Source organism: Argentina silus (assembly GCF_951799395.1).
Source record: "Argentina silus genome assembly, chromosome: 8".
NCBI classification, from domain to species: domain Eukaryota; kingdom Metazoa; phylum Chordata; class Actinopteri; order Argentiniformes; family Argentinidae; genus Argentina; species Argentina silus.
In genome coordinates, this window is record NC_139662.1 from 14,133,266 (window position 1) to 14,151,496 (window position 18,231).

The 18,231-nt window shown below is 47.8% G+C and overlaps 1 protein-coding gene across 1 annotated transcript; it reads left to right on the forward strand.

Moving 5' to 3' along the window:
• Positions 1 to 441: 441 nt before the first annotated feature.
• LOC310808558 (transketolase-like) lies at positions 442 to 17,571 on the forward strand. Its single transcript, XM_083675528.1, has 14 exons — positions 442 to 691; positions 2,740 to 2,857; positions 3,833 to 3,946; positions 4,819 to 4,916; positions 8,645 to 8,836; positions 9,054 to 9,172; positions 10,357 to 10,553; positions 11,013 to 11,177; positions 12,384 to 12,540; positions 13,587 to 13,717; positions 14,237 to 14,320; positions 14,602 to 14,695; positions 14,836 to 14,958; positions 16,777 to 17,571. Exons 1-14 carry the CDS (start codon positions 585 to 587, stop codon positions 16,962 to 16,964), a joined length of 1,887 nt encoding a protein of 628 aa, XP_083531654.1. The 5' UTR covers positions 442 to 584; the 3' UTR covers positions 16,965 to 17,571.
• Positions 17,572 to 18,231: the final 660 nt, after the last annotated feature.

Below are 18,231 nucleotides of genomic sequence, written 5' to 3' on the forward strand. Positions count from 1 at the left end.
TATTTGTATTTTACTGGAACATAAAGACTCAGTGGCGGTGTATCTGTGTATCTGTCATTGTGTAGCTTGTCCATAGCTATCAATCATAAAGGCGCACCTAACCATCCTCTTCTCTCTCTGGCCGTCATTCTCTCTCTGGCCGTTACTCTACTGCTCGACGACCCTAAACAAGATGAGCGTCCCTGACCGGAGCGACGTGCGCGCAGGTAGGGGAGGGCTGTCTGCCTGGCTGTGACGCAAAGTTGCGACGGGGGGCGGGGCAACAAAAGTCCAACGAGCGCACTTGGCCTCCCCTTGGCCATGCATGACTGTTTGGGACGTACTAACTGTAGGCTACTTTGTGAACCGCCACTCACACACGCACTCTGCGGTTGGTCGTTGAGCCCGTGTGCTGTATCTCTCTTTTTAGCCCTAGATTAGGCATCTCCCAACACGCCCCCTCTATCTCTCCTTCATTATCTTTACATCTATTTCTAGCTCAGGTTCAAGGCAATTTCCCCCAGTTTTAACCCCTCTTCGTCCCGGACAGGAGTTGACTCAGATTTAGCGTATTTTTGATCTTTTTGACAGCAGCCAGCTCGCAGATGGAGGACTACCACAAACCCGACCAGCAGACTCTGCAAGCGCTCCGGAACATCGCCAACCGGCTCCGGATCAACTCCATCAAGGCAACGACTGCTGCGGGCAGCGGGTAAGGAGAACCAGAGGAGGACTTTACGCAACAAGAAAAATAACAACTATGAGGGATGTCCATAGTGATACTGTTTCCCATGCGTTATGTCTCTGCATCGGACGACCTACATTTGTGGCAATTTGGGTTGAGCGCATATTACGCATTGCCCCCAGAATATACTTGCTATACTTGTTTTTTAAGCTGTTTCTACAATGCCATGATCCATTTGGCACCAAGATTTGAATTTGTGGTTTGACCATTAGGATGCATTATGCGTATAGTCTAAATAATAGATGGAATTGCACTATGTAAACCGCTTCACATTTTTTTGTAATGTTTTATTTAGTTGGAGGCAAGACTAGCCTATTCGTTGCAGGTGCATCAGTTGCATTTTTTTAATGGTTATTATGTAAGCCTTGAGCGTAAACCCGTTCAGTATTATTCCGTAGCGAACGGGTCGTTGTGCGGTGTGGCGACGTGGGGTTTTGAGTTTCTGGAATGGAACCGTCCGCCGCAACTATCTAAAAGGGACAGCGCTCGTGCCTGGCGCCCCACCGCGCCTGCGTAAATTCAGCCAGTCGGCTGTCAGTCCCTCGCGCAGAGCGAGAGGATCGGTGACAGAGACATCACGGCCCGTGCGCTCCTACTAGCAGGACAGTCTCACCCATAGCATACAGCTTTCAATTCATCCTCGAGGTTGTCCTTTATATACTGTATTTTATATATTGCCTTCGGAAGGTATTCAGACCCCTTAATTTTTTCCACATTTTGTTGTGTTATAGACTCAATTTAAAATGGAATAAATTAAAAGAATTTGCCATCAATCCACACACAATACCCCAGAATGACAAAGCCAAAACAGGTTTTAGAAATGTAAGTACATTTATTGGCAAATTCTTTTAATTTAATCAATTTTAAATTGAGTCTATAACACAACTAAATATGGAAAAAGTGAAGGGGTCTGAATACTTTCCGAAGGCACTGTATATTGAGCGAGTTAGCAGAGTTAATTTAAGATATGGGTATATTCATTATAACATTGTCAACCACCTTTATAAGTAGAATAGGCTATGGGAGATATAAATACCACAATGGTCTTGACTGATAAAATATCTTGATGTGCTTCCTGGATTTGTGTGCACTCGGTCAACGAATTAAGTTAGGATCTCTCTCATCATTGAATGTTCCTTTTTCATTGATTCACTTTTTTGTTTATTCGTTTATTGATTTATTTCATTCACGCTGTGCCTTTTTGACCACATCTCTATTTCAGGTTGATGAAAAAAATTGTCTGCCATGGTGACGTATTACAAACGGGCATGCTGTTTGAAATATCGTTAATAAAGCAGTTGTAAACATTTTAAACGCTGAACTAATATTTAAGCATTTGTTCATGAACGACACTTAACCCGGTCTGCATGACGTGTGTGTGTGTGTGTGTGTGTGTGTGTGTGTGTGTGTGTGTGTGTGTGCGTGCGTGCGTGTGCGTGCGCGCGTGCGTGTGTGTGTGTGTGTGTGTGTTTGCGCGTAGGATATTGTCGGCTACTCGATGTTTGAATGACGCAAATCCGAACTGTCTCGTGCAGAAGACCTGTTTTACGGAACCCCACGGGATTGGTGTGAATTAACGTACTAATACACACTCGGGCAGACGGTGTGACAATATAGGCCTAACGCATTTTGCATGGTCAGCAAGGCGTTGAGAGTTTAATCTGTTTTGAATGGATATGCAGGGACTGTAGATTGTATGAAATGTGTATTGAATGTGATTTAGAAATGTGCCCGCTGGTTATTAAGAATGGAAGTGAAGGAGGCGGAATCGTCAATGCACTCTGATGGCTTGTGTTGTTATAGATTGATTCTGATGTAATTCAGAGCTACCATAATACTGACACTGTTGAATTGGCATTGTTGTCTATGTATGTGTGTGTGTGTGTGTGTGTGTGTGTGTGTGTGTGCGTGTGCGTCCGTGCGTGTGTGTGTGCGTGTGTATGCATGTGTGCATACGTTGGTGTGTGCGTGTGCGTGTGCCCCCTGTCTAACCCCTGTGTCCCCCTGTCCCACAGGCACCCCACATCATGCTGCAGCGCGGCAGAGATCATGTCTGTCCTCTTCTTCCATACCATGAAGTATCGCCCGGAGGACCCCCGCAACATCAACAACGACCGCTTCATCCTGTCTAAGGTAGCTACACACACCTGTCGATAAGTAGCCGACACACACCTGTCTGAGGTCTATGATCTGAGACCGGGCAACTTCTACTTTAGTAGTGCAACTTCATCTCCATTCATTTCAAATGCATGGAACTTCTCCAAAGTAGTGTTTTCAAGCCAAATCCACTAGGTATATTCTCCATTTCCATCGCTAAGGTTAGGGTCTAGCTAAGCTCTTAGCTCCTCTAAGGAGTCATTGGATAAGCTCCACTCCTCATTCATTGAACATATGGGGATCATGTGACCCGTATCTCTTCCTGGACATCAAACACAGTTGTAATGAAGTTTGCCAGAGCAGGAGATTGGTTGATGCCCTCTCTCCCCAAGCCAGGTGGCTGGATTCACATTTAATCCCCTTTACCCAGCATGCATCTTGTCGATGAGTCGATGCTCTTTCTGGACACCGTACACTTACTGACAGTGTTGGCTTTAAACCAATCTGTTTGGTGGGATCGGCTCTCTACTCTGGGTTATGGAGAGATAGCGATGTGATTAAGAGTTCTTAAAGGGCCAGTGTACCATATCCATCAGACCAAGTTCAACTACAAACAAATACTTGAAAGTATTTGAGGTGTGTTTGATTCTGCTTGGAGTATGCACTTTTAGGGCTATTCCATTCATTCCATTGTAGCAGGTAAACTAAACAGAAGAGCAGCTCAAGTATTTGAAAGTATTTGACCTGTGTATTTGACCCAGATCATATAATCCTATGCTGTAGGATCCTTTAAGAGCAGGAGGAGAGGGTGTAATCGCATTGTTACTGCAGATTAGGCGTCGATGTGGGGAGGCCCATGTGGATAGGATGGGATTTTCTCATAATACGCAGTAGAGAGTGTGTGTGTGTGTGTGTGTGTGTGTGTGTGTGTGTGTGTCTGTGTGTGTGTCTGTGTGTGTGTGTGTGTGTGTTCCCTCTCTAACGGTCTCCCCCACCCCCCACCCCCCGCAGGGTCATGCAGCCCCAGCCTTGTACTCCATATGGGCCGAGGCAGGCTTCCTGAAGGAGGCGGAGCTGCTCAACCTCCGCAAGGTTGACTCCATCCTGGAGGGACATCCTGTACCGGTGAGGCTACTTCCTTCTCTCCTTCTCTCCTTCCCTCCTTCCTTCCTTCCTTCCTTCCCTCCCTCCTTCCTTCCTTCCTTCCTAGCCCCTTACTCCTTCCCTTCCTCGTTCCTTCCTTCCCTCCTTCCCTCCTTTCCTCCTTTCTTCCTTCCTTCCCTCCTTCCATCTGTAGCCTATCCTCACTCACAAACCTGTTCAGTTATGACCTCCTATAACCTGTCTTTGACCTCTTATGACCTCCTATAACCTGTATCTGGCCTCTTATGAACCATGGCTCTGCCCAGTTCCAGATCAAGACATGGTCCAATCCACAGAATAATTAAAAAATTAATCTTTCAGAGCACATGCATTGCGTTGATGAAGAAATGTAGTCCGAACACACAAGTACTGTACTACTCACACACACACACACACACACACACACACACACACACACACACACACACACACACACACACACACACACACTGTACAGTACATACAGTACTGAAGGCTAGACAGACATAACAAAGATGTGCCTGTTGTGTGTCAGAGACAGGCAGTTCCAGGCCCCATTATACATAGTAATTGCACAGTAATGCCACGTTCTGTTCACACACATGAGTAATTCATCTGACTCTCCATTGAGGTGTGTGTGTATATGTGTGTGTGTGTAATGTGGTAATGATTTGTGTGTGCTTTGTGTATATGTGTGTAATGTTTAACTGTACACTTACTGTTTGTAATTTGTGTAATATTTGTTGAGTTTGCTGAATGTATGTACTGTGACAAAGCACGTGTGGTATATTTATCTGTAATGTATAACTTTTTTTAAATGTATAACTGTGTGTGTGTGTGTTTGTGTGTGTGTGTGTGTGTGTGTGTGTTTACAGAAGCAGCAGTTTGTGGATGTGGCAACTGGCTCTCTGGGACAGGGCCTGGGAGCTGCCTGTGGAATGGCCTACTCTGGAAAATACTTTGATAAGGCCAGGTGAGACACACACGCACGCACTAGTACACACACACGCACTAGTACACATACTGTACTATATGGACTTTAGCACATAATTTCAATGACATGCACAGCTCCTCCTGAAGAGCATGCAGTAGTTGCATGATTGTACAGTATGGTCTGTTCACCCACCCCCACACACACACACACACACACACACACACACACACACACACTCACACACACATTCAGACATACATTCATGCCTACATCAATAATCATCTACACCCACAGTTATACAAGGATAGGCACTCACAGACAAAGGCATGAATGTATCCTCACACACACACACACACACACACACGAACACACACACACATGAATACACACACACACCTACTCCAAATATGCTGCTCTTACAGTAAGCAAGACTGACGTTTGACATTTCACCTCCCAGTGGAGAGTCGATGCAGGTTGACAGCCATAGCTGCTGTCGTGTGCGTGTGAGCATGCCTGCCTGCGTGCCTGTGTGTGTGCCTGCGTGCGTGCCTGTGTGTGTGCGTCCATGCGCTCGCGTGTGTGTGTGTGTGGTCCTGGAGAGAGGCCAGCCAGGTCACCACTACACACGATGTGGACGGAGCCTCTCTTTGTTGTCCCAGACCAGGCCCGTTCTAGAACACTGGCACGTGAGCACTGGGAGAACAATGGAGTTGTGGAATTCTGTGGATATCAACAAAGCAGACCCATTCTCAATCTGAATACATAGAAAAAGGTAGATCACAACGGACTGAGCTGAACGTGAGGGAAATAGACTTGTTTTGAAATGTTTGTGGTGTAGATTGTGGAATGATTTCATTCCAGTGCATCGAGCAGGGAGCAGAGTACACTCAGAGCTCTTACTATACTCCATACTGTATGTGTGTGTGTGCATGTGTTGTGTGCGAAGTATTGGCTGCTGCTGCTGCCTTCTCTTGTTCAATCAATTTCTTCTGCTCTAATAATCACAGATGCGAAAGAGTCGTCCCCTCTCGCTCTTCTCACTTGCTTTTCTCACCCTCTCTCTCTCTCTCTCTCTCCCTCCCTCCTCCCCTTTCCTCCACCCTCCACCCCCCCCCACCCCCCAAGGGAAACACTAGTGTTAGTGAGTGTGTAGTGTGTAGTGTGTAGTGCACAATTGCTCGTAACAGCATGTCAAAGCTGAGAAGCTGTAGCATAGGGCTCTACTGTCACTCCTATCTACATGTCAATGCCCTCATTACACAACCTCTCTGTTACAGTCTGTGACTTCCAGACACACACACACACACACACACACACACACACACACACACACACACACACACACACACACACACACACTTTCAGACACACAGTATTATATGGCTAGGGCCATGGATAAAGAGAATAATCCATGAATGAAAGTGTCAGATAGACTTAGAAAAAATGTTCAGAAAAGCCTTGATATTAACTGTCAAAATGGCCTCTTGTTGGTTGCATAATTACAATTGCATAGCCTCACACTTGTACGGCACCTGTTTAATTGACTCTGTTGATTTGATTTAACACATGGCATTTGAGTATGATTATCCATGATAACCAAAACCAAAGAGGAGCTTAGAATCATTTGGCGCCAGTTCACAGAGGCATGCATTTGAATTGAGTGAATGTTTCCCTTCGGTTGGTTTTATGTTAGCTTTCTGTGTGTGTGTCTGTGTGGGTGTGTGTATGTGTGTGTGTGTGTGTGTGTGTGTGTGTGTGTGTGTGTGTGTGTGTGTGTGTGTGTGTGTGTGTGTGTGTGTGTGTGTGTGTGTGTGTGTGTGTGTGTGTGTGTGTGTGTGTGTGTGTGTGTGTGTGTGTGTGTGTGATCCTGTGAACCCAGGCCAGGGCATCAGTACAGGTTAGGGCAGTGAGAGGTGTCAGTGTGGTGCGTTGGCAGCTGTGTGATGTTCTAACCTTCCTAAGTAGATAGAGAGAAGGGGGGGGGACTATATTTAGAGGCAGAACTACCATTTATTTGCACTTACATCCCTAATGTGTCAAAGGCTCTGAGTGTTTGACTGAGGTCTCTCTCTCTTCCTGCTGCAACCCCAATCTAGGCAATGCTTCACACACACACACACACACACACACACACACACACACACACACACCAGACACACCTCTGTCCACCTAGCGAGGGGCACCCTAACCCCAGCGTAATCTCAGCAGTGCTTTAGCACTTTCGCTGCAGCAGCTCAGTAATCCCTCAGAAAGTGTAGCATACATTCAGTGTGTGTGTGTGTGTGTGTGTGTGTGTGTGTGTGTGTGTGCGTGCGTGTGTGCGTGCGTGTGTGTGCATGCTCAGAGAGTTGCCTCAGATCTCTTTTCCATTGTGTGTGTTGTCTTAAGAGGACAGCATTTGCCCTGACCTTGTGTCCTGTTGGCATAGCCTTTGACTGCCAGGGTTTTCATCACAAAAGTGGGGGACTTTTCACCGTGTTCAATTCGTTGTGTAAAAATAGCTCCAATGTAGACCCAGTCATCGATCCGTTGAGATATTTAAATATTTCTGCCTGCACAGAAAACAATATGAACCCGCGCTACCCAACATTTATTATGCAGCCGATTGATAACAGCCAACAAGACACTTGTAGATGTAGATGTAATAGAACTCATGTATAGAATACCTAATAGAATAGCATGTATTACAGTATTGGTTTAGATTTAGTTGTTTATTTCGATTCCCTGGGGCTCAGATGTTTTGTCCATGTGTTGGGTGCCGTGGCTGTCTCTGGGCAGAATAGAGAGGGGGGGAGGAGAGAGAGAGGGGGGGAGAGAGAGAGGAGGGGGGGGAGAGAGAGAGAGAGAGAGAGAGAGAGAACGCCTCTCCTCTGAGGCGTGAGTAACCAGGACTCTGTCCAGCAGTGAAGATGTGCTCGGGGGATCTGGACCAGGTGTCCAAAGCCTGGATGTTCCCACTCCGCTCCGATCCACTCCCGACTCCGGAATGCCTTTCTTTCCCAAGCGGGTGGGGCGGAGATGGTGGGGGGTGAGAGGGGCGGGCGGGGCGGAGGTGGTGGGGGGGAGGAGGAGGGGCAGGCGGGACGCTCCGGGTCGGCATGCGTGGCGTAATGCGCAGTGTCTCAGTCTATCTTCTCACCTTAATGAAAATGTGTCTATTTGACTGGAAAGCTGTCAGGCCGTATTACGCCTCAGGACAGGGTATGGCTGATTGCAGCTCCAAGCATGGGGGGTGGGGTTAACTTGTCCTGCAAGTGCTGTAGTGGGGAGGAGGTGGAGGCCAGGGGGTGTGCCATTTAGAAGATGAAGGGAGGGTGGGTGGGGGGGGCCTGTATGGAAAATTTTGAGAGGGAGGGGGGGAGAGAGGGAGAGAGAGAGGGAGCGAGGGGGAAGAGGAGAATGACATGGGTATGTTCAGCTTCTTTGTCTTGCATTTCATCTGTACAGCCTAAAGGTGGCGACCAAATCAATTGAACATTCTGGATGTATGACACTGATTATAATGTTATCATACTATTGGTCCGCTGATGAAGCCTAAATCATGGGCTATGTTTTAAACCTGCCTGCCTCTCATCACTGTTTCTGTCTGTGTGTCTGTCTGTCTGTCTGTCTGTCTGTCTGTCTGTCTGTCTGCCTGCCTGCCTGCCTGCCTGCCTGCCTGCCTGCCTGTCTGTCTGTCTGTCTGTCTGTCTGTCTGTCTGTCTGTCTGTCTGTCTGTCTGTCTGCCTGCCTGCCTGCCTGTCTGCCTGTCCTGTTTGGTCCCATAGCTACCGTGTGTTCTGTCTGCTGGGCGACGGGGAGATGTCGGAGGGCTCGGTGTGGGAGGCCATGGCCTTTGCCTCCTACTACCAGCTGGACAACCTGGTGGCCATCTTGGATATCAACCGCCTGGGCCAGAGTGACCCGGCACCCCTGCAGCACCACGTAGAGAAGTACCAGAGGCGCTGCGAAGCCTTCGGGTAAGAGAGAGAGAGAGGAAGAGAGGGAGCGAGGGAGTGAGAAAGAGTGAGAGAGAGAAAGAGAGAAAGAGAAAGAGAGAGAGGAGAGAGGAAGGGGGGGGAGAGAGAGAAAGAGAATGAGAGAGAGAGAGAGGGAGGGGGAGAATGAGAGAGAGAGATGAGAGAAAGAGTGTGTCTGTGTCAGTGTGTGTGATTAAATCGTCTGGTGTGTTTGCAGTTGGCATTCCATCATTGTGGATGGGCACAGTGTGGAGGAGCTGTGTAAGGTCCTGAGCCAGCCTCGCCACCAGCCTACTGCCATCATCGCCAAGACCATCAAGGGCAAGGGCATCCCAGGTACAACACATACACACACACACACACACACACAAACACACTCCTCATATAACACACACACACACACACACACACACACACACACCCCTCTTATAACACACTCACTCATCTCCGAAAACACACACACCTGGACATTACCACCTAGTAAACATTACCATAATACACATAGTAAACATTACCATAATACACCTAGTATACATTATCATAATAACCCTAACTCTATACCAGGGTGAGGTAACAGGCATACACATGGACATCCTGGTCATACTTATGCAGACAGTGACACGCTCTAGTGATGAGTAACCTTGCCAAAGACTTGTATTAGCTCCCCTCAAACCAAATCAAACAGGGTTATGTCAGACCACATTCACCCCCCTACCTCCCTCCCTCTTCCCCCCTGTCCACCTAGTGAGGGGCACCCTAACCCCAGCGTAATCCAGGCAGTGCTTCACACACACACACACACACACACACACACACACACACACACACACACACACACACACACATACACACACACACAGCAGACACACCCCAGCGAGGGGCACACTAACCCCAGCGTAATCCAGGCAGTGCTTCACACACACACACACACACACACACCAGACACACCCCAGCGAGGGGCACACCAACCCCAGCATAATCCAGGCAGTGCTTCACTCACACACGCACGCACGCACACACACACACACACACACACACACACACACACACACACACACACACACACACACACACACACACACACACACACACCAGACACACCCCAGCGAGGGGCACACTAACCCCAGCGTAATCCCGGCAGTGCTTTAGCGTTTTTGCTGCAGCAGCTCAGTAATCCCTCAGAATGTGTAGCATACACACACTTCACACCCCATTGTGTGTGAGTTGTGGCCTTTAAGCCATAAGCTTATGGCCTTTTAAGGCCAACCTCTGACCTATAGTATGGCCTTTGGCATCCACTGAGGTGTAAGACTTTGTTATGAGAGTGAGAGGGGCGCCTAAGAAAATAGTGCCAGTCGACAGATAGTCAAATCAAATGCTGACAGTCAATAAATTGCTGATGTATAGCAAGTATAGCTGAGTTTGGTGTTTCCATGTGGTATGGGTTTTTGTGTATGTGCGTGTCTATAACCGGTGTGTGTGTGTGCGTGTGCTATGACCTGTTACCTGTGCGTTGGCAGCTGCGGAGGATAAGCTGGGTTGGCATGGTAAGCCCCTGCCTAAGGACATGGCCGATAGCGTGATGAAGGAGCTGCAGAGCCGCATCATGAACAGCAGCAAGCGGCTGTACCCGGCCACGCCCACCGACGATGCCCAGCCTGTCAGCATCCGTAACGTCCGGATGCCCAGCGCACCCAGCTACAAACTAGGAGAGAAGGTAGGGTGGGGGAATGGGGGAGTGGGGGGGAGGAGGAGTGTGTGAGTGAAGGAAAGATGGAATGAAGGAAGAAGGGAAGGAAGGAAGGAAGGAAGGAAGGAAGGAAGGAAGGAAGGAAGGAAGGAAGGAAGGAAGGAAGGAAAGAAAGAAAAAATGAATATTTTATCCAATGAAAAATGTATTCATTCATTCATTCAGGTAGTCATTCATGAGTGTTAGTGTTAAAGACAGAGATCCTGCACACCCTGACAGAGAGAACATGAACCAGACAGTTCTGCTACCCGGTACCAGAATGTAGGAAGAGATGGATCGATTGATTAATGAACTTTGATCAGTTTGATTAATATCCTGCGCCCTGTGTGGTGTGGTGTGGTGTGTGTGTGTGTGTGTGTGTGTGTGTGTGTGTGTGTGTGTGTGTGTGTGTGTGTGTGTGTGTGTGTGTGTGTGTGTCTACTACAGATCGCCACACGGAAGGCCTACGGCATGGCCCTGGCTAAGCTTGGCCGCTACAACGAGCGTGTGGTCGCTCTGGACGGAGACACCAAGAACTCCACCTTCTCTGAGATCTTCAAGAACGAGCACCCCAACCGCTACGTCGAGTGCTACATCGCAGAGCAGAACATGGTAAAACAGCTAAGTTAACCCCCGGTGCTAACAGCAAATGCTGCATCGCAGAACATGATAAGTTACTTAAGCTAACCTGAATTTGTCTGATCATCTATTATGGCTGAAAGTAGCCTGGATATTTGTAACGACTGACCTAAAAAAAATAAAAGTAAAAATATAAAAACCTCCCTCTCAGATTCCTAAATGCCGGAAAAAAATGTTTTTTCTACGAAACAAGAAAGCGTGACTATTCAGCGTAATAAAAAAGCGAGGTTTCCACAGTACCTTGAACTGCGTCATTATCAGAGTCAATGAGCCTGTTGGATTCGTATTCGTGCCAGTGACTTGTTGTGACTCACACACAAGAAGCTGAATCCGATATAGGTCAGTCGTTATTTAGATGCATTAATTACCGTCATCATGCTGTCATATGAAATATTAAGTGACTTGAGCGGTTATGGCATTGTGTGTTAATATGCTCTGTTGGCCTTTCGAAGCAGCTTGTCGCGTTTGGCAGTTATGGCAACAATGAAGCATTACTGTACGCTGCAGGGGGAGGCTGGTGAAGGCAGAAATCGGAGGACAGGCTCATTGTAATGCATGGAACAGAATGTTTGATACCATTCCTCATTCTGTTTCATACATTACAATGAGCCTGTCCTCCGATTTCTGCCTCCACCAGCATCCATGGTACCTGACTGTATCACAGAGTTTATTAACCAAGTATAATAAATAATAAAAGTATGATCTCTTTGACTGTATGGTACTCCACTCCACTGTACTGTAGCTATATATTAGTGGTTACATAAAGAGCCAACATATTTTTTCAGGAGCCAAAGCTCACGGCAGAGAATGGATTGTTCAGGGATATGAAACAGGAAATGAAACAGCTCATACAGGAAATGAAGGACAATAAAAAAAGAAAAAATGGCACTCTCTCAGATTTTCTTTGATATTAAATCCTTATGTGTGTACAGTGTGTTACCCTTTGGACAGTGTCAGAATTTCACAAAGAGGAGACAGCTTTCTCATAAAGAATTCCTCTGCTTCTTTCCTCTCCTCCACCTCCTACTCCTCTTGCTCTTCATTGTCTTTCTCCTTCTTATCTTCCGCCTCCCTCTCATCCTCCACCACCTCTTGCGCTTCATTTTCTCCCTCCTCCCTCTCTCCCTCCTTTTCTATCTCCCTCCTCTTCTCTCTCCCTCCTTCTCCTCTTCCTCTCAGGTGAGTGTTGCTGTGGGTTGCGCCACGCGGGACCGCAATGTGGTGTTCGCCAGCACCTTCGCCACGTTCTTCACGCGCGCCTTCGACCAGCTACGAATGGCGGCCATTTCGGAGAGCAACATCAACCTCTGTGGCTCCCACTGTGGCGTCTCCATCGGTCAGTCCCTGTGACAACGACCCCCGGCCGACCTCTGACCTCTTGTCGTGACCCGGGCTGCGTTCAGCAGGGCGCAACGTTGTGGAGCGTTCAGATAGAAATGTGTTTTGTAGAACAGACATGGAGAGTAACATGAGCTCTATTCATGCTGTTTCTATCTGCAACGGTCGGTGACGTCGTAACCGTACTGAACACGACCCTGTAGTGACCCCCTGTGACTCCCTCACTGTGACCTCACTGTGACCTGTGACCCTACACTGAACCCTGACTCAGTAGAACTGTCTTGTTCCTCTTGGCTTCAACCCACAGCAGTAGCCACGGCTCCATTGTCCCTCAGGGCCGGGAGGAGCAGTAAACACTGTCAAACCACAGAGCATTCTGCTCAAATTAAAAATATCACTTTGTCTACTTTGTACAGACTCATTCCCCCACAACAACAAGTCTAAACTATATGACGTTGTTTCTGTTGATGACTCATGAATGGAGATGATCATTATAGTGTATAATGTGGTTCAGACAGCATGGCCTGTGACATCATACTCCTGCTGCGGGGTGAACCCATCCCTCCTTGATGACCTCACTTCTTCTGTGATCCTGTTTCTAAGTTTCTCCTCTGAATCCTGAACTTTTGATTTTCGTTTCTTCACATTCTTCTGTCCGTCCGTCCGTCCGTCCGTCTGTTCGTCCATCTCTCGTCCCCTCCCTCCCTCCTCCTCTCTCTCTCTCTGTGTGGTGGAAATGGTGGTGGTGGTGGCGGGGTGGCCAGGTTTCCTTTACCTTCTTCAGGTACATGATTTGCATGCCCACGTCGCCCACGACAACGCATGCCCCAGTCCAGTAGATTTCACTTTCAGCCGCCCCAAACACTCTCTGTGCTGGAGTATCTGACTCGCCTGTGTGTGTGTGTGTGTGTGTGTGTGTGTGTGTGTGTGTGTGTGTGTGTGTGTGTGGGTGTGGGTGTGGGTGTGGGTGTGGGTGTGGGTGCATTTCTGTGCATTTCTGTGTGCATGCATGCGTGCGTGTATGCGTGTGTATGTGTGTTCCAGGTGAGGATGGACCTTCTCAGATGGGCCTTGAAGACCTGGCCTTGTTCAGGGCCATCCCCACAGCAACAGTGTTCTACCCTAGTGACGCTGTGTCCACTGAGAAGTCTGTGGAGCTGGCCGCCAACACAAAGGTACCCACAATCCTCTCTGTCATACGTCCATCAGATCAAACATGGGCAGTTCCACGCCTCAAATTAATGTTTATATTTATTTGCCTATGAATAGAAATATAGAAATATTGCATATAGACGTCTATAGCTTAGTGGTAATGCACCTGACATTAAGCAAACATGCCATTATCCCAAGGTCCCTGGTTCGATACCTGGGTCCGGCAGTCTTCCCTGTCCCCCCTCTCGTCTGGTCTCCCTGTCTCCTCTCCTGCTGCCTCCATAATAGCCAAAAATGCAATAAAAAATATAAAAACAGTAAAACACTGTACTCTCAAGAGAGCGAGAAAAACAACAAAATAAAAACTCAAGGAGAAAATAAGTGAACCAGCATCACCAACAACTGCAATGGATGTTCACCCTGTACTGAGACCAGGGTAGGCTGGTGGAGGTAGAAATCGAAGGACGGGCTTATTCTAATGCATGGAATGGAATGAGGAATGGTATCAAACATGTGTGACCTCTCTCCCGTCTGGGTTCCAGGGTCTGTGTTTCATCAGAACCAGTCGCCCGGAGAACGCCGTCCTGTACAACAGCAACGAAGACTTCCATGTCGGACAAGCTAAGGTACACCAACCAATGATCTCTGAGATCTATCACCATAGACCAATCACAAGCTAAATCGATGTCATCTGAGATCTGTCAGACCAATCACAGGCTAGATCAATGATCTCTGAGATCTATCAAACCAATCACAGACTAGGTCGATGTCATCTGAGAACTATCACAGAACAATCACAGGCTAGATCAAAATCATAGACCAATCACAGGCTAGATCGATGTTGTCTGAGATCTACCACGGACCAATGGCAGGCCAGTGATGCTGTTGTGTTTCCCGTCTCCCCCAGGTTGTGTACAAGACCAATGATGACCAGGTGACGGTGGTGGGAGCCGGCGTGACCCTTCATGAGGCTCTAGCTGCTGCTGAAATGCTCAAGAAAGGTAGGAAAACATAGAGTGGTAAAGATGGCCGACTTTGCTACCATTCTACCAAATGTTTGCACAAATGTTTGCACAAATTGGAGCCCTAAGTGTTTGTTTGTTAATTGAGTGTGCCTTATCTCGCTCTCTCTCCCCCTCAGAGAGGATCAACATTCGTGTGATCGACCCGTTCACCATCAAGCCACTGGACTCCAAGACCATCATTGAGCATGGCCGAGCCACCAGGGGGCGTATCATCACCGTGGAGGACCACTACTACGAAGGTGAGTTCTCTACAATACTACAACTATACTACGCAGTTACACAGAAATACTACAACTGTACTACGTACCTACACAAAAGTTCTACAACTATACTACACACATACTGTACACAGAAATACTACAACTACACTACGCACCTACACAGAAATACTACAACTATACAGTATGTAGTGGAGGTGATTTGGAATCACACGTTCATGATGAGGTAGCCCTGCCTGAGACATATAAACTTAAGTGTCGCTCTGGGAGTTTGAGGATGTCCTCTTGGCTAATGGTAGATGCTCGAACCACCCCCCTTTGGCTCTTAGGCATTAACTGGACTGTGTAACATTATACAAGTGGCTGGCGTTTGTGTGACTTGTATCAGCTCATGAATCTCTGAGCCTGTGGCCCCTCTGTCTGTGGGGAGTGAGGAGGGTTGTGGCTGCGGAGAGAGTTTCAGCATGTGCAGATGGAGGTGGTGGGGGGAGCGGGGGTCCTATCGTCCGTCACTGTTTTTCAATTTCAGCTCTGGCCTTTGGGCTTTTTATGACCTAGATAACTGAGAGAGGATAAAACATTTAAAAAAATGCTGTGTGTGTGCGCCTGTTTCTTTGGGCACAGCTGCGTTATGTGTCTGTAGAGGTTAACTCAGAGCGTTGAGTGAATTAAACAAAGCCAGGGAAAGCCACTGCTGTGTGTGCCAGGCTCAGCATCTCACCATCAGCTAACCCCCCAGCCCCTAACCTCCAACCCCCAGAATCCATACCCTGGCTGCCCCCCAACCCCCCCAGCTGCCTACCACCCCCCCACCTCCCCCCCAAGCATGATAGTGCTTTATGACAGGTGAACGTGCGAAGGCCAGGTCGAGGTGGGGGGAGGAGGGGGGAGGAGAGGGGGACTCAGAGCCATAGGGGGTGGTATGGCTTTGTGTGTGTGTGTGTGTGTATGTGTGTGTGTGTGTGTGTGTGTATGTGTGTGTGTGTGTGTGTGTGTGTGTGTGTGTGTGTTTTACATGCTATAGATGGGGCCGGGGGGGGGGGGGGGGGGGGGTGGGGCACAGGGACAAGGCCGCAGGGACCCCCGTAGTGCAGCTGTCCCCTTGTTACAGTAGGGGACCCCCCCCCCCACCCCATCTCCGACCGGCCTGATGGTCAGTCAATGAACAGAGGGTGGTGGCAGGCCTGTCCGATAGCATCACATCAATGCAGGGCTCAGTGAGGCAGAGATGATGCTCTGATTTACTGTGGCAGTGAAGGGGAAGACTAAGAGGATGTATAGATGGCTGGCCAGTTACAGTACACTACATCATTCAGACAAAGAGCGCTGTAGATTGAAGACCCATCTCTTTAGGCTACATCTTAACTGTCCCTCCTAAAGACCTCTTCATTCCCCACTACCCCCTTGTGCAAGTTTCTCTCCTGAAAATAAATTTTTTTTAAAACGGCCAATAGCCCCTGGTCCTAGCATAGATTACTTTTTCATATGATGACTAATGGATAGATGATTCACTTACTTAGACAAATGTATTTGTTGTAAGTCGCTTTGGACAAAGGCATCTGCTAAATGCTATAAATGTAATGTAAATGTAAGACCGTTCTAGAAGACAAACACAAAGGGAGTTTCACGGAATCCTAATGTTGGTTCACAACAGAGAAATTCTAAACAGCATTCCAGCCTTTAGCATTTTAGCTTGGATTCATGTTGACCTTGAATCATTGGCGCATTGTGACAGAGTAGAATCATATGGTGTAGATGGCTAACTGGATGCTGGATGTTGTACTGTTTGGTTTCAGTAAGCCTGACTCACTATTGTTATATGTGGTTGTAATTCCATAGGTGGCCTGGGAGAGGCAGTGTGTTCGGCTGTGGTGAACGAGACGGGCTTCACCATACAGCGTATGGCTGTGGCTCACGTCCCCCGCAGCGGCAAACCCCAGGAACTGCTCAAGATCTTCGGCATCGACCGGGACGCCATCGCCCAGGCCGTCCGCAAGATGCTCAGCAGCTCCGCAAACGCCAAGTAGTAGACCACACACCGGCCGGCGCAGCCACGGCAACGACACCTAACCTATGTCGCCATGGAAGCGTCGTCGACAAGAAGGGAAGCATTTTCTGGCCACACAAGCTCTCCCTGTCTCTCTCTCTCTCTCTCTCTCAGAGATAAAAGAGAAATATGAATCAAAGAATTCAGAGAACAAAAAAAGAGAATATGGTATTTCTGTTTAATTGTCATTGATGTGGTTTTGACCCCCTCCCCTTCAGTTGGCCCTTTGTGAGTTTAGTAACCCCCCACCCCCACACACACACCCACACACACACACACACACACACACACACACACACACACACACCCAACACTCGATCCCCCCACCCCACCCCACCTCAAAGAAAGGGTACTGCTGTATAGTCTGAGTTAAGCGGTGAATGTTTTTTGGAGTAGTTTTTGTCAAATTCTCTCACATTTTGAGGCGACACACACCCATCTTGTCCCCCTCTTCAGGAAGAGAGTGTGTGTGTGAGAGGACATGGGTTCGGTCCACAGCACTGTTTTTATTCCCTGATGGTACTGACCCAATGGGACTTCACACCAATAAAGGAATGGTTTCTTCACACCAATAAAGGAATGGTTTCTTCACACCTGCTTGTGTCTGCCCGTTGTTTCATTGATGTGACTTGTTCTTTTGTCCTGTTAGTTAGTACCCTAACCCTAACCCTAACCCAATAGTTATAGGACCTAACCCTAACCCAATAGTTATAGTACCTAATCCTAACTCTAGGCCAACATTTATAGGACCTAACCCTAACCCAACAGTTATAGTACCTAACCCTAACCCAACAATTATAGTACCTAACCCTAACCTTAACCCAATAGTTATCGGAGTTGATTAAAGCACATTCATATTTAGAGGCAGGCTAGTGTGTACACAGCTTGTATAAGGTAGTATATATTGATACTACTAGTAATAATGATGAGTCAGTTATATTAATCATTATAACTGTTACCATCAATACAATCATTATTAGTGGTAGTATTTCTAAGGCTCATACTGTACCTCTCCTGGCATTGTACATGGCTCTGTCAGTCAGAGAGAGGAGTAGAGCTGCCAAGATGAGGACCCACATCCTGGCTCCACTATCTCAAGCGCAGCACTGGGGTCTCCCTCTCTCTCTCTCTCTCTCTCTCTCTCTCTTTCTCTCTCTCTCTCTCTCTCTCTCTCTCTCTCTCTCTCTCTCTCTCTCTCTCTTTCTCTCTCTCCCTCTCTCTCTCTCTCTCTCTCTCTCTCTCTCTCT

Bases quoted from the DNA above. Each gene is read 5' to 3' on its own strand.
- LOC310808558 (XM_083675528.1), top strand. From the start codon at position 585: ATGGAGGACTACCACAAACCCGACCAGCAGACTCTGCAAGCGCTCCGG. The intron at 4,917-8,644 runs GTGAGACACACA...TTGGTCCCATAG, and splicing joins AAATACTTTGATAAGGCCAG to CTACCGTGTGTTCTGTCTGC. The intron at 14,959-16,776 runs GTGAGTTCTCTA...GTAATTCCATAG, and splicing joins GGAGGACCACTACTACGAAG to GTGGCCTGGGAGAGGCAGTG.